The sequence below is a fragment of the Scomber scombrus genome, chromosome 3 (genome assembly GCF_963691925.1).
Source record: "Scomber scombrus chromosome 3, fScoSco1.1, whole genome shotgun sequence".
NCBI lineage: Eukaryota > Metazoa > Chordata > Actinopteri > Scombriformes > Scombridae > Scomber > Scomber scombrus.
In genome coordinates, this window is record NC_084972.1 from 25,320,209 (window position 1) to 25,337,773 (window position 17,565).

The window sequence follows — 17,565 nt, forward strand, 5'->3', positions numbered from 1 at the left end:
AATTGCTGGACTGGGGCATAGCTACCCTTATTATACTTCAAAAAAATTCAGAGTACTCTAATTGTATTGCATTGATCATTTTTACTCTTTGAAACCATACATCACAATCAATGTAGTTCAGTATATGTATTGTATTGTACTTCCATATCTTTAGTGTACTGGGGTTTTATGATGATGAAAGCTGTATATTTTAATTATACTGTACATGTAAAGCCCAACTAAGGACAAGAGTCTTAGTCCAAGAGGAGTTGAAACTTAGTAATAGCTATAAACTTTCTGTTGTTATGAACCAGCTCATAGTCCCCAACAAAAGTTAAATTAATGTCATAGAGTGGAATCAGTAATGAAAACCAAAAGTCTGACTGGCGGAGGCTTGGAAAGAACAGGAAAGAGAGTTTGATTACCAAAGCAGCGAGCTAAACAGGCGAAGGCCCAAACTGCACAGGTGCAGGTAGTATCCCTGATGTCCTCTCTAGTCCCGCCCATCGGCTCCTGAGCCAGGAAGCATCAGTTTCATGCTCTGTATTGGAACTATGTTAAATTGCTTCCATGAAAATGAAATAGATGGATAAATGCAAAACAAATTGAACCTTGGTTGATAAAAAAAAAAAATTCAGTGTCTTACTAACGTTAACAATTTCAAGTTCAACCTGGAAATGTATTATGCTGTTTTAAAGGGGACCTATCATGCTTTTCCTTATTTTCAGTCCTATATGTAATGTTACAAGGTTCGATGTTCATGTTAAATGTGGCCAATGTGTCAATTACAGAGGTAGATTTATGGAGAAGTAATCCCTCTGAGTAAAAAGCATAGTCAGTTTTAAATGTTTTTTTCTACTTTCAGCCTGAGCTTGTGACTGATTTCTTGACATGATAATCTGCACAGCATGCAAGATCACAATTATTATGGCGTTTCTCATTGTTTTGGGGGTAGTCATGCCAAGCCATGATTACACAGCAGGCAAAGTAAAATAATTTGTTTGCCTGTTGGAGGTATGCTGGTTGTCTGCAGCAAACATCTTCATCACTGTGGCTGTTTCTTCTTGCACTATTCCTCCCTGCATTATTTCTAACTGTGTGCTAAAATAATCCCTTGACATGCTACATCTAATGTTTTTAACTAACTACAGGCATATTGTTAGCATTTCAGCTATTCGCTGCATATTATGGTCTCTAGCCCTCTCCCTCATTCATCAATGACTACTTCAGGAAATCATTCATATCAAGATTCTTCATCTGTTAAAAGCCACTACCAGTGGTTTTCCACTTTGGTCAAGTTGAGCAGGCCTTATGGACATCAGTCATAACATTTGCCGTAACAATCATTTCTCCTTAAAATGTATGTTAAAAATTCAAAAAGCCGTTGTCTTGCCTTGCCTTTGCTGGCACAATCTCACATTTCGTGGTGCGATACTATCACCAAATATCAATCAGAGGAATATCAGGCATGTGTTATGTGTCGCCCATCTGCTTGTGGCTTACATGTGCCTTTGTGCACCTAAACGAAATATAAACAAAACATGAGAACATGCTCACAAAAACATTGCACCATAGCACTACCAATGGTCAAAATTTTCTGGATAGGAAAAACATTGCTAGTAAAAATATTCCAAGCAGCAATTATATTGCCAAAATATATTAGGCAAGTACATGTGCATGCAAGGCATGTTAGTTAAGCTTTGTTTATTCAGGAATTCCGTTGAGATCAAAAGCTCTTTTGCAAAAGAGACCTGAGAACAGATTACGTCACCGTAAGATTCATTCACATCACAATAACAAAGCAATCATCATACACACTAACTGAAGTGGTCACAAACATTATGAAACACATTTGCCAGTGAAACTTTAACGTTCCTCAGAGGAACGTCTGTGACACACTGCCTGCGTCAGCAGTGTTATGTGTCACAGAACCTCTTGGTTTTCATTTGGGCATACATATTAACACCAGCCTAACAGCCCACGTGAGATCTGCGTCTGCAGCAGCACGTCATCTACAGAGTCAGCATCTCACCTGTTTTTATCAGAGTGACGTGCGGTTCTCAGCAAAATTAGATTGTTAAAATGATCTGTTGTCACACTGACAATATACCAGCATTATTACTGCTTTTAACTACAGTTTCAATATGTATATCTGTAGAATATGTCACAGACATGAAACAAATATAAAGTGTCACCACTGCAGAACATCTTCTGTGGAGCACGCTGGGGCAGGAAACTTGAGTGTGGAGAGTTAGTGACACATGAAGCTTCTTTTCTCGACTCCTGCTCACTTTTTCATTTATTATTTCAAACTGGTACTCCTGCCTGTTGTGTCACCTGCTTCCAGACGGAGATGTGTTGTTGTTGTTTTCCTTATGTGTTTTTGGCTCGTTTGGGGAACTGTTGTTGTTCGCTGGGGGGATTTTTATGCTCTTGGAGTGGTGATAGTGGAGTTTAACTGGCGAAATAATCAATATAATCAATAAATAAAACCATCCTATGTGAGGAGTATGGCGGATTCAGAAGACCCTTATGCCCATTAGAAAGGAAGCTGCTTTTAACTCAGATATTACGCATACTATTTATTTTTCAAAATTGAGCACAGACTTCTTAGCCTTTTTTCTGTCTAAACTAAATATAAATAAAGTTATAATAAAATGATATGAAGCATTTACTTATTGATTGCCATTATCAAAGTAAAACTCTACAGCAGAGGATCTCTAAGTGGGAGGCAAGCCTCCCCAAGGGGGCTCCGAAGGAGTTAGTTAATATGAGTTATTACATTAGTTATCCAAAAGAGATCACATAGAATAGCCTAAATGTGTGTAACTTGGTTAAAGAGATAAATCAGAGATATCATAGTTTTTGGGAATTTTTCTGTGTTTCCCCACTTTCACAGAGTCAGAAACCAATAAATGCCCTAGAACAGACTTTTATGTACTTTGTGTAGTCTATCTTGGCTCAATTGTTAAGTGTCTGTGGGATCAAGTACCATAATTATGATCTCAGCAAAAAGGAATTGAGGGAAATTAAGCAAGTAAACTAAGGGGGGTTGAGGTGAGGCCCTCAGTCTCAGACTTTCTCTACAGTAAGTAGGCAGTAGCAGTGCCACACAGGAAACACTGTCCGTGTGGATATTGCATCTGTGCAAGCTGCAGAAGTTCAGCGACGCACAAGCGCTACTCATGCAGAGGTAGGTAGTGTGTCCCAAGTTAAGTGTCTCTAACTTCAAGCTGTGTTGTAGTTCAATCCAGTAGTAGGGTACATAGTACTTGAAACAAGTCTTCTCAAGTTCAGAGTTTGTACAAGGAACCTTTGACGCCAACCTATAACCTAATGTTATTAGCTCTGAGCTCGACTGAGGATGTTACTTATCTGAATTCAACTTAGATAGCGAGATATATACGGAAATTTGCAGAAGAAAGGATTGACCATAAACATTGCCTTCTGTCAAAAATATTTCCTCTCATCTGTCCATGACCTTTACCTGTCTGTTTGTTCTTAAAAAGAGATGGATGATTGCAGCACAGTGTGTGGTAATGATGCAAGTTATTGTACTGTATCCCTAGCTGTGTGCCTATAAGATTAATAGTATGGCATAAAGTAATATTGCCATTAGAAATAGTCTTTGTTGATGCAGATGGTATCAAATGATTGTTATGATTTTACACCCCCCAAAAAACGAAGAAATGATTTTCTGATTTTATATTCACACTTCACTTTTGCTGTATCGTCAGTCCTGTTGGGTTCAATTAAATTCCAAGTAGCAGAGAAAACAACTCATTGAATGTTGTTTGACTATGAATGAGGAAAACAAAAATCCTATTTTGTTAACTTTCATCAGAATGCTAATACCAGGCCATTTTGAACGCATTTCCATTGTTTTTCATTATCACATTATTGCAAAAACTAGACAACAGTGCAAGAGTCAAGATAGGAGAGTATAGAGCTATTTTGCAGTTTATGCTGCTTGAAAAGCCAAATGAAAAGGACACTAGAGGAGATTTCTAATTACTCCCAAAATTAAAACTTACATTCTTTGTAGTTACATTACAAATTGCTTTAGGCCAATCCCTTCACAGCAAAGTCCAAACAAGCCAAAGTAAGACACTTCAGCTGGCATGGGTCATTATGGTTATTAAGGATTTTACAGTTACAACAAAACATTAGTGGCAATTCTTTATTTTGCATGCCTTCAAATATTTGTTTCAATATCTGTGCCTAACAGTAGAAACCTAAAAAACTAGAAAGCACTCAGGGAACATTTAGTTCTCATAAGGCTGCAAAATCCTCTAACTTTCTTATTTACTTTCAATAATAGTGAATGTTTTCAGATATCAATATACATCACAAAGTGATGGACAATCTAAGGATAAATGTGGAAAACTGTTTTCATTCAAGTACTGGGTGCAACATAAGAAAAATGCACAAAAATGCTGTATGGTGCACTGGATCTTGCAATGTTAAGATTATGAGATTTTTAAAAATGTACATGTAGTATGATACGCTAAAAAGCAGCAGAAAATCATATGTGATCAAATGAGAAAAAGACTCTGATGGTTCTTTGATGATGTGCCTGAACATCCCTTATTACATTTTCAGTTACTGTCTAGAGAATGCCATTTCAAGACAACACTTGCTTTGCAGAGGACTTTGAGTCTGTGTATATGTCTTTTTCTGCCCCTCGCTGCTGCTGCTGCTGCTGCTGCTGCTGTCCCTGGATTTAATAACTTCAGTAGCCTTTCACTTATAAGGCTGTATGATTCCTTGAGGGACTCCAATTGATCAGTCAGTGGTGGGCTCTAACATCATGGCAGCCAGATGAATGGTACTGACATGGACTTCATCTAAACCACTAAAGCATACACTCGGGGTGTGTGGGAGCCCACTCATCTGTTTCTATATTCTTTCTCTCTAAAGATCGTCCTTAGTGAGTAAAATATTAAAAAATAAAAGAAAATTCTGCTCTTTCAACAAAGGAACTGACCTAAGAGAATAAAGAGCGATGAGCAAGCAATACTCACACTTTATTTTAGTAATTGTAAGTCTCTGTGCGATTCCAGTGTAGTGTTATCTGTAAAGGTTCACATTGCAGCCTGGTTGGTTTCTCTCACAGGAATAATAAACCATTGAGTATAATATGCCCTGCAATCATTGCCTTCCAAACATTTAAAATCAAAAAGGATTAAAATGGCAGTTTTCTCATCTGTCGCCTTTGGTTCAGATTTGATTAGGTTAAGACTGCTTTGAGTTGGTTATGGTTAAGGGAATATTGTTAAAAGAAACCAGTGTTGATGTTTGGTATGAGAATGGAAGCAAAGGACCCAACCAGCCATCCACTCTGACCTTCTCTTTAAGAAATATGCCAAGCTACTTCTGCTGTAGCTTGTGACAATTAATCACACAGCCGCAAGAGTTATCAGATAACATACACATAATTATTTGGACAAATAACCAATGTGGTCAATTCCTCATCTGAAACACCTGTTTTTGAGTGACACCAAAAGAAAATTTAAGTTAAAAGCTAAATTGAAGTCCGTATAAGTTGTGTTTTTTGGCCTTTTTGTAAACGCAAAATGGACAGCCTATCACTTTATATGTTAACTGCGTTACCAAACGGACCCTAATTTACACATCTAGCAGACACAGAGCAGCATTAGCAATTATAGATGTCTTGGTCCACAAATATAAGTGGCCTACAATATTTACCCTCCGTTTAGCTCTGTTTTGGTCTCCACCAACTTCTGAGGGAAATATTCATCTCCTTAGTTGCACATTTATGCTGAAGATGCCAATTAGTGCCAAACTAAAGCTGGAGCTAACTGGATTTTTCATTTATTTACTTATTTATTTATTTCGGTCATAAACCAAAGTATTGGACACAATTTAAAATGTCTGCACCAAATTTAATGGCAATCCATCCAATAGTTGTGTATACATCTCAGAACCCCCCCACAAATGTTAACCTCTTTGTAAAGGGAAGGAACGAAAAGTAAAAATACAATTTTAACTCAACCAATAGTTGCTGAGATATTTCTCTGTAGACCAAATGGAGGACTGAATAATCGACATTGCCATCCATAGAGCTTGGAGTCATACTGCTAGCATGGCTAAACTATTGATTAGTGTAGCCTAAGATTCTTTTGGAAAGCTGCTGGATGCTTGTTGCCCTTGCCCCTATTGTTCTTGTCAGTCCAATACCAATATTCATGGTATTAATATTCATATGGGAATTTTCCTTTCAACTAAACTCCTACTTCTGTATTTCTCTTAGAAATAGGCTTATTTCTTGGGTGGGCATGATTGTTAGCTCAGCAGGTTTGCAGATGGGTAGAAATAAGTCAATCTTCTCTGAATATGGTAATCAAATTAAACACTGGTCTTGTGAGAGTTTTCTTTGTGTTTCTCACCAGGCAAAATGAATAAATGTTTCATAAACCAATACCTCAGTATGTCTGTGGTGAGCTTGCTGCCACATTAACATTTTTTTTTCATGTGGCCATTTGAATTGTTTTACCTGGATCTATTTTTAATACCCACTCACATTTCCTTTTAATGAGTGCTTTGGCTGTGAGACACTGGCAGCTGTCGTCCTTTAACATCACAGGCACAGTGTTACCTGGAAAATATGCTGCAGATAGTTGTGTTCAGCATGTAGAGGCTTTTGAGTCCACCAAAATGGGTTATTGGCATCTGGAGCAAACAGCATGATTTGAATCATTATTAATTCATAGGGTGTCTTTATTGTGAGGCCTACAACCTCTGTTTTTATGGCTGATGCTGTTTCTGCGGTCTGGGCCTGTGGCCAGGACGTGACTCAGTTTCCAGTGTTTTGATCTACCTCTGCATTTGGAGACTGAAAAAGGCAGCACACTGCATGAGGCCACATTGAAACAGAAAATGCACACTGTATATTTTGCTCTTGTGGTGAAAGCCTACTGAAGCCGGACTTGTTGCTTCATGCCTCAGTAGATAAAGAAGTTTGTTTCCTGTCAGGCTGATACATCTGTTCATTTCAACAATGTGGTCAAAAGAATGCATTTGATTTGACGTTAATTCAACTGAACATTTTTGGGCACTTGATTCAGCCCCCCATGACTTGTTACCATTGTCTGTCATGTGTGCTTGTTTGATCTTTAAACTTGGTGCTAGGTGACTATGTTCTTGATTGGTTTAATTTTTAAGTGACTTGCTGTAAATTGCTGTGCAAGTGCTTAAGTAAAGCCCTGATGTACTTCTGTAATTCTGTTTTTTTCCTGCAGACCTCAGCTGTCACAACACGTGTGAAGACGTGTGCATAGCTGATAGTCATATAAATACTGATGTGATACTTCATTTTTTGACCATATCATCATTTTTGTTGCTCTGATGTCAGTTAATCAGCATCAAAGTGATGTAGCCAACCATGAAATAGCCTTATCTGAATATCCTGTCTGAGGTTATGTAACAGGCCATTGACATTCAATACTTTGTGTCTTTCTTCTATTAACCATGTAGAAGTTTCTTAATTTCAAACATTTATGTCCACTGAGTACCTTGAAGAAAACTCTTGTTGCAACAATCCTGAAGAACTACGGAATGCACATGATCGATGACCTTAATTGTTCCTTCTGGCTACAGAATGATGACCTAAAGCTTTTTACAAAAGCTCTTGCAGTATGTTTTAATATGTGGAAAAGTTTTTACATTGTAATTGTCATTATGTATAATGATTTTTAAGCAGTGTGCTTAAATTAGTGTGTCTAATTGAAATTCAGAATGAGTAAGGTATTGTGGCTTTTACATCAGTTATCGCTAAAAGAGAGTTGCTCAGAAAAGTCCAACTCCATTCTCTGTCCTTTCCTGGCCAGATAATTTGAAGTTCTCTTTTTATTAGGAGAGAGTAACAGAATACTAAGGGCCAAATCCACAAAGAATCTGCCAAGTTTTAAGGTCTGATCCAGTGTTTGCACTGGCATTAATAAAATGCCAGTGCAAACACACCTATAAAGTTTTGCAACTGAGTGCAATTTGCCCCTGTTTTGTGTCTCCTTGAGTGAGCAGAGCGCTTTCAGGCTTTCCTCCACATTTCATCACAGAGATTGGTCCAGAGGGCTTCTGCCACTTGAATCTAAGTATGTGATTTTTGGGGCGTTGGCATAAACGACCGATCCTGTCATTTTTCTGCAACATAATGTTCTTGAAGACATTCTCTCTGCACATCAGCAAGATGAAACAAACAAACACTAAAAGCTCTGCCATCTCTGATTTAGTTGTAAACTCATGATGTTGACTTTAAGGAGTGCTTTATGATGTTAAGTAATTGCTTTTTTAAGTAGATCAGTCTTGAGCTTTTTTTGCAGTTTGCGGTCCCGTTTTAACATCTGTGTTAGCAAGACATTTAGTCTTAAATTAAGACTTCAAACATTTTAAAACAAGACAGAATTCTGCCAGTGGTGTGAGCTATATTTACCCCGGTTTCAGAAATGTTCCAAATTTTGGTAAGCATCTATTTCAGGAATTTCTACATATTTTTACCCCCAATGCTGATTCTTTTTTAGGACTTAATAGAATTATAATAGAAAACTGGTGATTATTTTTTACATGATAACTCAATATCATAAATACAAATGAAACATCCTGTGCATCATACTTGGCACATCAGTTATTTGGTTCTTGTTTGTTACAGTCAGTCAAGTCTCCATGTCAGTATTAGAATGAGCAGAGTCTTTTGGATGATGTTCTTCATGTATCTACTGTTGCGCTTCTATTACTGTATCTTGTGCTTGACTGGCCAGGTGAGGCTGATACACCCAGTCATGCAGCTGACAGTTAGAACAGTGTGTTGTTCTCGATGCCTCCCTACCTGCATGTTAGATCAATTGTTTGATTGCTGTAGAGGCTCAAAGCGACCTGTGGCTTCATTCTAACCCGCAAGATTAGTTCTGTGATAAGGGCAATGGGAGACCACTTTACTCAATGACTGGCAACAAGTTTCTGTACAAAAAATGAATGTACAGCACTGCCCCAAAAGGTTCAGTCTCCAGTGGAATTTCTCAAGGACTTTCTGAGCTGGGACCTGATTTATTTTGAATCAGGACAAATTGTATCCTATTTTTAATGTATGTGTGGTCTGTCAGTGAGTCTTTGCAGAGAGCAGCTTCAAAATACTGACATTGGTTTTTTTTTTTTCTTCGTATGTACAGTTTGACTTTGGATATATATTCTAGTTAGTGGTGTAATTCTTTTAATTGCATGTATAATCAGTGCTAATCATGCCTTTTTATTATTTTATTATGTGTGAATGTGACCGACAGTCATTGAATTAAATACATGATTCTTTCATCTCTGTTGAATTCATCGATGTTTCTTGTTGCCACCAACACAAGACATGTTTGTGAAAACAAAATCTCCACCATATGCAAAATGCTAATTTACCCACAAACAGATTTTTATAAATAAACTCAAGGGAAATTGTTTTCTCTTCTCTTTCCTGCCTTTTGTCATCACACAAGCAAACTTTTCATGAAAACCATGATATGAAGTCAGAGAGACAGGTAAAATAGGCAAATTGAAAGGAAAGTGCGTCCGTCAACTCTTTCTTTTTGTGTCAGAGCATCCACACATTGCAAAGTCTTATTTATAAATGCCCTGTGCCCTCATAAAAGTAATGACAGGTTTATATTGTCTGCTTTTAGATGTTCTACACCATTCACTATGAACTAATGCACATTGCTGTGTAGTCCACAGTATTTGATACAAAATAGTTTTGTAAATAAATAAATAACTTGCCAGAAGCATTGTCTTCTGCCAGTTACATATTATTACCACTGTTTAAGTTTCAGTTAATCTTTTGGTTTTAGTACAGACGTTATACCTCACACACAAGAGCCACATATAGTATGTGTTTCATACACACTATTGTGGTTCAGGGATGAAACAATTGGACCAAAACTGATCGTGTCTAATTATAACCCAGATGACAGTAAATCAGCTTTTTGTTTTAATGTCGTGATGATAAAAGTTTTTTTTTTAATACAGTCAACGTAGCTTTTTTGTCTCTTCTGTTGGATTTACATATTGTTATATTTGGTTAATAAATTCCTCTCGTTCATTATAGTAGAAATTTCACTTTTATGTAAAGCTGCTAAATAAAGAATTTGTCACTAAGATGATGTTGGCAAACATTTGAATCCTCTGTTGTTCTTTTACATCAGCTGTCACAACAAACCTGTCACTTGTATAACCCATTTGCAGACAGCAAAGGAGGAAAAATATGGATGAATCAAACTTAAGAAACATATCACCTAAGAAGAGCGTTGATGTTATGAGATTCTGCAAAACCCTGGATTATCTTCAACTTTTTCTTATGTTTGGTGCCAAAGTTTTACAATATGTTTACTTTGACCAGTGTCTGTGTGTATGGCAAGTATAGTCGCCCACATTCTCCCTACATGCATACTACTTATTGCATTAGCACTAAACTTTTAAGCTGCTCTGTCCTCTGTTCACTAATACCCTCCCACAAACAAAGATTGTCCAATGATGGCTTAGCAGCAGTAACTGTACAGTACAAAACCTAAAAAATTGTCTGGATTTGTCCCTGTAACTTTGCAACTGTGCTTGATGAGAACAGGGAATTTTGCAACAGGAATGAACTAGCAGAACAATGCAAAACAAATGCTAACATAATTGTTTTTTTGTTTTTTGTTTTAACAATTGTAAATAGATGATCATATTTATATTACTAAGGTACATGTGACACTATATGGAGGTTTCATGTTCTTTCAAACCTGACAAAACGGTCACAAATCCATTTTCGCACTATTATATTAAAAGTGATAAGTACCTCTTGTCTGGGTATACAGCAGATGTAATAGGATAAGGGTAGAACAAGGTTTTTCCCCTCCAGCTCGGTGCTCTTTCTGGTTGCATATTGACATTTATCAATACAGGATTGATGAATATGATTGGAGAACAGAGTGCTTTGCTTCAGAGTGGTATTGATTGGCTGAGGGGTTGGGCCTCATGCCAGTTCTCATTAGTGGTCTCTGTCCTTTCACCCTTCTTTGTCTCTCATCTCTCTCTGTCCTGCTGACGTGGGAGCCGGGTGATTCTAACTGATGACAGTCCTAAGTGCTTTAATAGAAATGTATTGATCACAGGTGTTGTGAGCCATTTACACAGCTGCCTGGACACACACACACAGAGCACATGGAGAAAACAGGCAGCCTCTCCCCTACATGTGTGTGTTACACTTCACAACTCTCACACTCGGTTGCTCCCAGTAATTCCAAATACAGAGCTGGTTTGTACAGTGGACAGGGTGACAGGGTGACCCTAGTGGTTAGACAGACCCTTTTACAACCAGAGAATCAGAGGTTCAGTGGTCATCCCACCATTTTCAAGTTGTCCTTGAACAAAATACTGACCGACTACCTTCCCCAGTAATTGAAGTAATTGATTAGTAATTGAAACTTAATTTATTTCCTATTTTTATTAATGTCTTGTCTGATTTTACATTCCCTTTTCTTTGAACAAAAGACCATCAGATCACCAGAGTATTCACTGCCCTAGTCATTAACTCATAAAATAATTAAATTGTAATCTTTAATAGTAATCTTTCCAAAAAAGAAAAAAAACCCAATTCTAAACAAATCATACAAGATAGCAAAAATCATTTTGTAACCTGAAGCTTAAAGTTTATTCTTTAAGCCACAATCTTACCCCAAGTAATTTCGTACCTGTTTGGTAGCTTTCGGTCTTTTTAAAAATTTTGCATCAATTAAGTTCCATCTTTTTCTAAAATGATCCTTAGTGTTTTGTATTTTATGAGTTGATTTCTCCAAAAATTATACTTTCCAAGCTGTATTTTTTGTGGCTTGCTGTTATTTTGACATTTATCTTCATTCATTCAGTTCTGCTTCCATTGTCTTTTATACCTAGTTGATAGTAACAACAGCTGCAGTCAGATAGTTCATGGTTGTTTCTTCTCAAATGGATCGTTACCAGCTCGAGTTGACCACCGCGCCCTGCCCTCTGACCTCTCATCCTGTCCACACTGCGTGGTGGTTTTGGGTCCAGCCTCAGAGTCAGCGACCTTGGCCAGCAACTCCACTTTTAATCAGCAGTTCTCTCCACACGGGCAGCCCCAGCCAGGCGCTTCCTGCACCTTAATGAGTCGAGAGTCCCTGGCCAGACCCAGCTGCAACTCGTGCTGAAGCTTTCTTTCCTCCTTTTCACACCATTGCAGAGTGGGCGTAGATACATCAAAACTACATCCAATGAAGCACATCACTGTGCAAGCTTAGCAGACAAGTCTGAGGGATTTTCAAAGGCTTTGAGTGTGACATCTGTGTCTTGTCTTTTTTGGAATGTTAATTTAATTATAATGTAGAAATAATATTTCCTTATTGCATTGCAGTCTTGATTTGTGATTTGTAATGCTCTCTAGTTAAAAGAGCTTCTAGACACTAACAGCAAATGCATATTGTTTTCCCTTTTAATCAGGTGATTTACAATGATTGTCTTTGCTCATTGCACCCGGTGATTGCCTATATTGTCCACATCTATCTTTTAAACAAAGTTTGAATATTCTATCCAAGCTGTTAGAACTTTTAAAATTAACTTTGACCGGAGAGCGTGCTGGTGGCTTAAAGATAATCACATCAAGGGCAAGGAGCCTGACCTGTTTTTGCATCAGTAAGTTTCTGCTTGGTGAAAGCACTCAATCGGCAATTGTTGTCTTGCCTTTTGTGTGAATGTGAATAGCACCTTATTGATTGGAGGGAAAATGTTTTTAATGTTGTAGATGAGATTTCTGGATTGCTAGCTAATGGGAAGATGGAAGCTCACTGCAATCTATTTTCAAGTCAAGTTCCAAATTGAAAATCTTTACAGGCATAATTAAGGCTTATCTGAAAGGAATGTCAAAACTTTCCAATTTTTCCCCCCACCCATCCAATCCTGATTGTTATGTGTAAATACACAAACACACTGAATGGTGATGAGTCTATGCAGAAAAAGTAATGAATATAAAACAGAAAGCAGTATTGATGTTTGATCCAACTTAATGGCAGTGAAAACAGAGTGTAAGTAATTGATATTGTAATGTTCTTTCAGTTTCATGGTGTTAATCAAGTCATTTTCTAGAAGTATGTGTGTTTCTGATGTTATATAACTACATTATCTGTATCCCAATGGAGACATTCTCTTTTCGTCCTCTGGTTGGGGTCCAGGGTCACTGGATTAGCTCAAAGATAACCCGACAGGTGGGGCTACACTGGAGTTCAAAGCCAGGGTCTTCCACCTGGGGGATGACCTGGATTTCAAGTAGCCATTGTGGTATGATGTTTGAAGCAAGACTGCTGAGAAATTACTCAAATGCCCTTGTAGGACTCTCGTAATACCAAATGGAAGCATGGAGGCACACATCTGAGGAAATCTTGTTTGACCTTCTGTTGCGCTGGATTTCCGGTATATACTGGATTAAAGCTTTACCATCTTCTTTTGTGAGCACAATAGATAAAACAGGAATCTCTCCTCCTCAATGATGCATTTGTATTGAACATTTTCGAAGCACTGTGTGTTCTATACTGTATGTACAAAGTGCATGGATCTCTGTACACAAAGACTGGTTGGCAGGGAAGGCTCCTGTGTATTGAATATTAATAGTAAACTTCACCAACTACAAATCAAGCCTTTGCACTTTATTTAAGGTCATAGATATTGTAATTGTACACTTGTAGCATTTATTTCTTAAATGGATTCCACAAACCATTATGTGTGGGACTGTTCTGTTATTTAAAAGTCCCTGGTTAAGTATTGACTGGGATAGTGATTCAATGAAAAGGCTGAAAGCAACAGTGAAAGGATCCCATTAACGAGTATTGTTTGTACAGACTCCCATTGTTGTCTACAACTTAACTCAGAATCACAGCGATTAGACATTGCACTGGGCAGCATGCACATTATGATGAACATTGGCAATATAGTTCAGTTTTGATCAATGGCACATACACCATTTAATACTGTGCATTAATCCACAGCTCAAAATAGACACAATGTTTTGTTTTCTGTGTTTTGGTAGTGTTTACTAAAAACTACAATTTAACCTTTTAAAAATATTAAACTATTTGTGAACTTTCAAATATTTTCATTATGTCTTCCAATTGGCTTGGAGCTGTGTTCTACACACATGGTTGGGAAGCCAACAAGTATTGAGAGACTTGTTAATACATTCGCATTTTTAATTTTTTTAATGGGATTTTGACAATATAAACAACATTATAAAATAAGACTAACATTAACACCTAACAAAAAATAAGAAAAGCTGTATACATAACAGTCTCAAACAATCTTGTTGCTTTAATGTGGTGAGAAATACCAAGAAGAACAAAATTAACTTCATTCATTCTAACTGTTGTTGTATGTTTATGCTTCCAGTTCATGTGAAAGCGGGAACCTGTGAGGTAATTGCTGCACACCGATGCTGCAACAAGAACAAGATCGAAGAGCGATCCCAGACCGTCAAATGCTCCTGCTTCCCTGGACAGGTGGCGGGAACAACAAGAGCGGCTCCATCTTGTGTAGACGGTATGCCAAGCTTCTCATTAAAGTTTTGGTAATGATTTGAGACTGGCTTCGGTGCTGCAAAACTGTCACACCTGTTACTGTGCCTCTGGTGCTCATTTCACTGAGTATTTGGTGTATGAGAGGTTTATTGTATGAAAGAAAAATATAGTGTTGAGATTTTCATGATCCTGCTGAAGTGTATTACAAAGGCTTTATAATCTTCAAAATCAAAATGCCTAGCAGGTCATTCATTCATCTCTTTCTCTGTTGTTGAAGCTGTATCAGTTCAGAAGAGTAGACAGAAGGCCAGGTCATTTAATATCATGTCAAAAGTGGCCTCTGTTTCAGGTGGATTGATCTCCAACTCCTGTTTTCACTGTAATGGCTCTGACAGGGGCTTCCTCGATTTTGACAGTTCTCTTTTCACTTTAAAAATGTCAAGGGAAGCTGTTTCTCCCCTGTAGGCCTCCTCGGAGGCACTTAAGACCTTGACACGCCAACCTCTGCTGCTCACGTTATTACCCCTCCCTCATACAAACATTCACCCTCCTCTGAGCACGCACCTCCCCCTCAACACTCACCGGCTTGACATTGACCCACGCCCTGTAATTCAGCCCTGAAAACACACCGGGGCAGGACTGACGGGTCTCCACTGTCAGCCAGAGATCAAAAGACACTCTCTTCAATCACTGTGATGTGTATAGAAACCGAAAGCGCTTGTTGTTGCTCCAACCAGGGCAGAGCGGGGCTACACTTTCAAACAGCATGTTGTTAATTGCCTCCAGTAGCCTTTTTATGATTTTCTTTCTTCCCTCACAGCATCCATAGTTGCACAGAAGTGGTGGTGCCAGATGCATCCCTGCATGGATGGGGAAGAGTGTAAAGTGCTGCCAGACCTCAAAGGATGGAGCTGCAGTACAGGAAACAAAGTTAAGACAACCAAGGTTGGTTTCATTCATGCAGTAAATCTATATTTGTGGGTAGATAGAAGAAATTCTTAACTGTGCTTAGAAGTAGTAGATTTCTTAGGTTGGTTACAGACAACAAAAGACTGCAAGAGTCAGGGCCTCAGATAACAAAACATGACCCTATAATAATGGAGGAGTGCTTGAAATTTTTGAAAAATAAAGAAACAAAGGCTATAGAGAGCACTGGATAAGTTGTTTTTTACTTGAGTATAGAAGAGAAGGAGGCAGCAGGAGAGGAAGATGTGACTCACCAGAGAGTCAGTGAAGTGTTTATTGAAGCAATCGGCTTACAACAGTAGGATGGGGGTGAATTAAGTTCAACTATCTATTTAACTACATTTCATTGTATTGTGCAAGTCTAACTACAGTCAGTTTATCGTGTTTTACTTAAGTTTCTAATTTAGCAGACCCAGATCAACTAGTGTGCAGTCTTGGAACATATCAGCTAATTGTGCACAACTGTGGAGGGAGCGAGCAGTACTGTGCAATAGATGAATATGCTCTGGTTTAGCTGTACCCATATCCACATAAGGGTGTTGCATTATTGAAGACAAATAATTATCCTCACAATATAGATATATTGGTATAGTTTAAGGTGTTCAGTGACTATTTTGGCTAATATGTCTCTCCATGGTGAATATTCATTATCATATCTACTACACATTTAGTCAAAAACATCTACATACAATAATAAGATGTGAGATGAAATCGGCTCTCTTCCTGACGGACGTGGTGGGGTCTAGTTTTGGGTTCTTCTGTGTCAACCACATATACTCATCACACAGGAGGGTCTTTAAAAAATGTTTTATTGATTACTCTGCCTGCTAAACCCCTGCTGTCACCGCTTCAAGTGAAGAAAATCCCTCCAGACGAAACTAAGTTCCCCAAACGACCAAACACACTCAGACAAACAAACCTCCAAACTAACTGTCAGGAGGGAAACTGACAACAAATAAGGAAAATAACAACACCAAATCTCCATCTGGAAGCAGGTAAAACAACAGGCAGGAGTCTCTGTATGAATTAATATCACAGAAAGTGAGCTGGAGATGAGAAAAGAAGCTCAGTGTCACTGACTTGCGCTTGAGTTCCCCACCAGAGAGCCCTGGCGTGCACTGTGCAAACTGTCCTGCAGTGGTGACACTTTAAATTTTTTCATCTCTGTGTCATATTCTATAGATTTTCACATTGAAACTATAGTAAACAGTGTAATGTTGCTGGTTTGATGTCAATATGACTATCAACAGATCAATTTTATTTAGTTTCATGCGGAAAAAATAAGCGAGAAGCCAAATCTGTAGATGACGCACAGCTGCAGGCACGTATGAGATGCGGGCTGTGTGGCTGCTCTAACCTGTTAACATGGGTATTGAAATGCTCACAGAGGCTGTGTGTCTCAGGCATTAGTGATCAAAGAGAAACCAGCTTAAATATTGTTGCTTTCCTAGAGGGTGAATGCAGACATCTGTTTAAGAAATAGTTTGACATTTTGGGAAGCATACTTATTCGCTTGCTTGTTGAGATTTAGATGAGAAGATTGATGCCACTTTCACTCATAGGAGTGGTATCAATGTTCTCATCTAACTCTGAGCAAGAAAGCTTCAAGTTAATGTCTCAAAATATCTAAGTACTCCTTTAATAGAGATAAGGTACTTACTTACTACTTACTGACTTGAGATGTTTTTCCAATAGAAAACACCATTATGTAAATGTTGAGGGTGTACTAAGTGTAATAAGAAGACAGTTAAGTGTTATTAGGTATTTTTGAAGACATGAGACAAATTTATGCATGTCCCAGTGTGGTGTGATTTTATTAAACAGTTATGTTACCCTCTAGCTACTGTTGTCATTCAAAAATAGAGTGTTAATAACTGAGTTGAAGTTTTAATATTTGGAGCATTTCATGCTTTTAGTGGACAGTGGTAGTTCAGAGATGACAGGAAAAAAGGGAAAGAAAGACATGGAAAGTCATGTAACAAAGGTCCACTGCAGGAATTGAACATTGTGGTTATGTGGCATGAACCTTAACTAGTAGGCGCCAATTGAATCAAAGGTCATGAATTAT

General features: G+C 38.0%; 1 protein-coding gene across 1 annotated transcript in view; it reads left to right on the forward strand.

Moving 5' to 3' along the window:
• tafa3a (TAFA chemokine like family member 3a) overlaps nucleotides 1-17,565 on the forward strand; it is a 65,888-nt gene that overhangs the window by 13,745 nt on the left and 34,578 nt on the right. Inside the window, exons 2-3 of the mRNA XM_062445451.1 lie at nucleotides 14,404-14,553; nucleotides 15,352-15,476. Coding sequence (XP_062301435.1) covers nucleotides 14,404-14,553; nucleotides 15,352-15,476 — 275 coding nt within the window. The remainder of the gene's footprint in view (nucleotides 1-14,403; nucleotides 14,554-15,351; nucleotides 15,477-17,565) is intronic.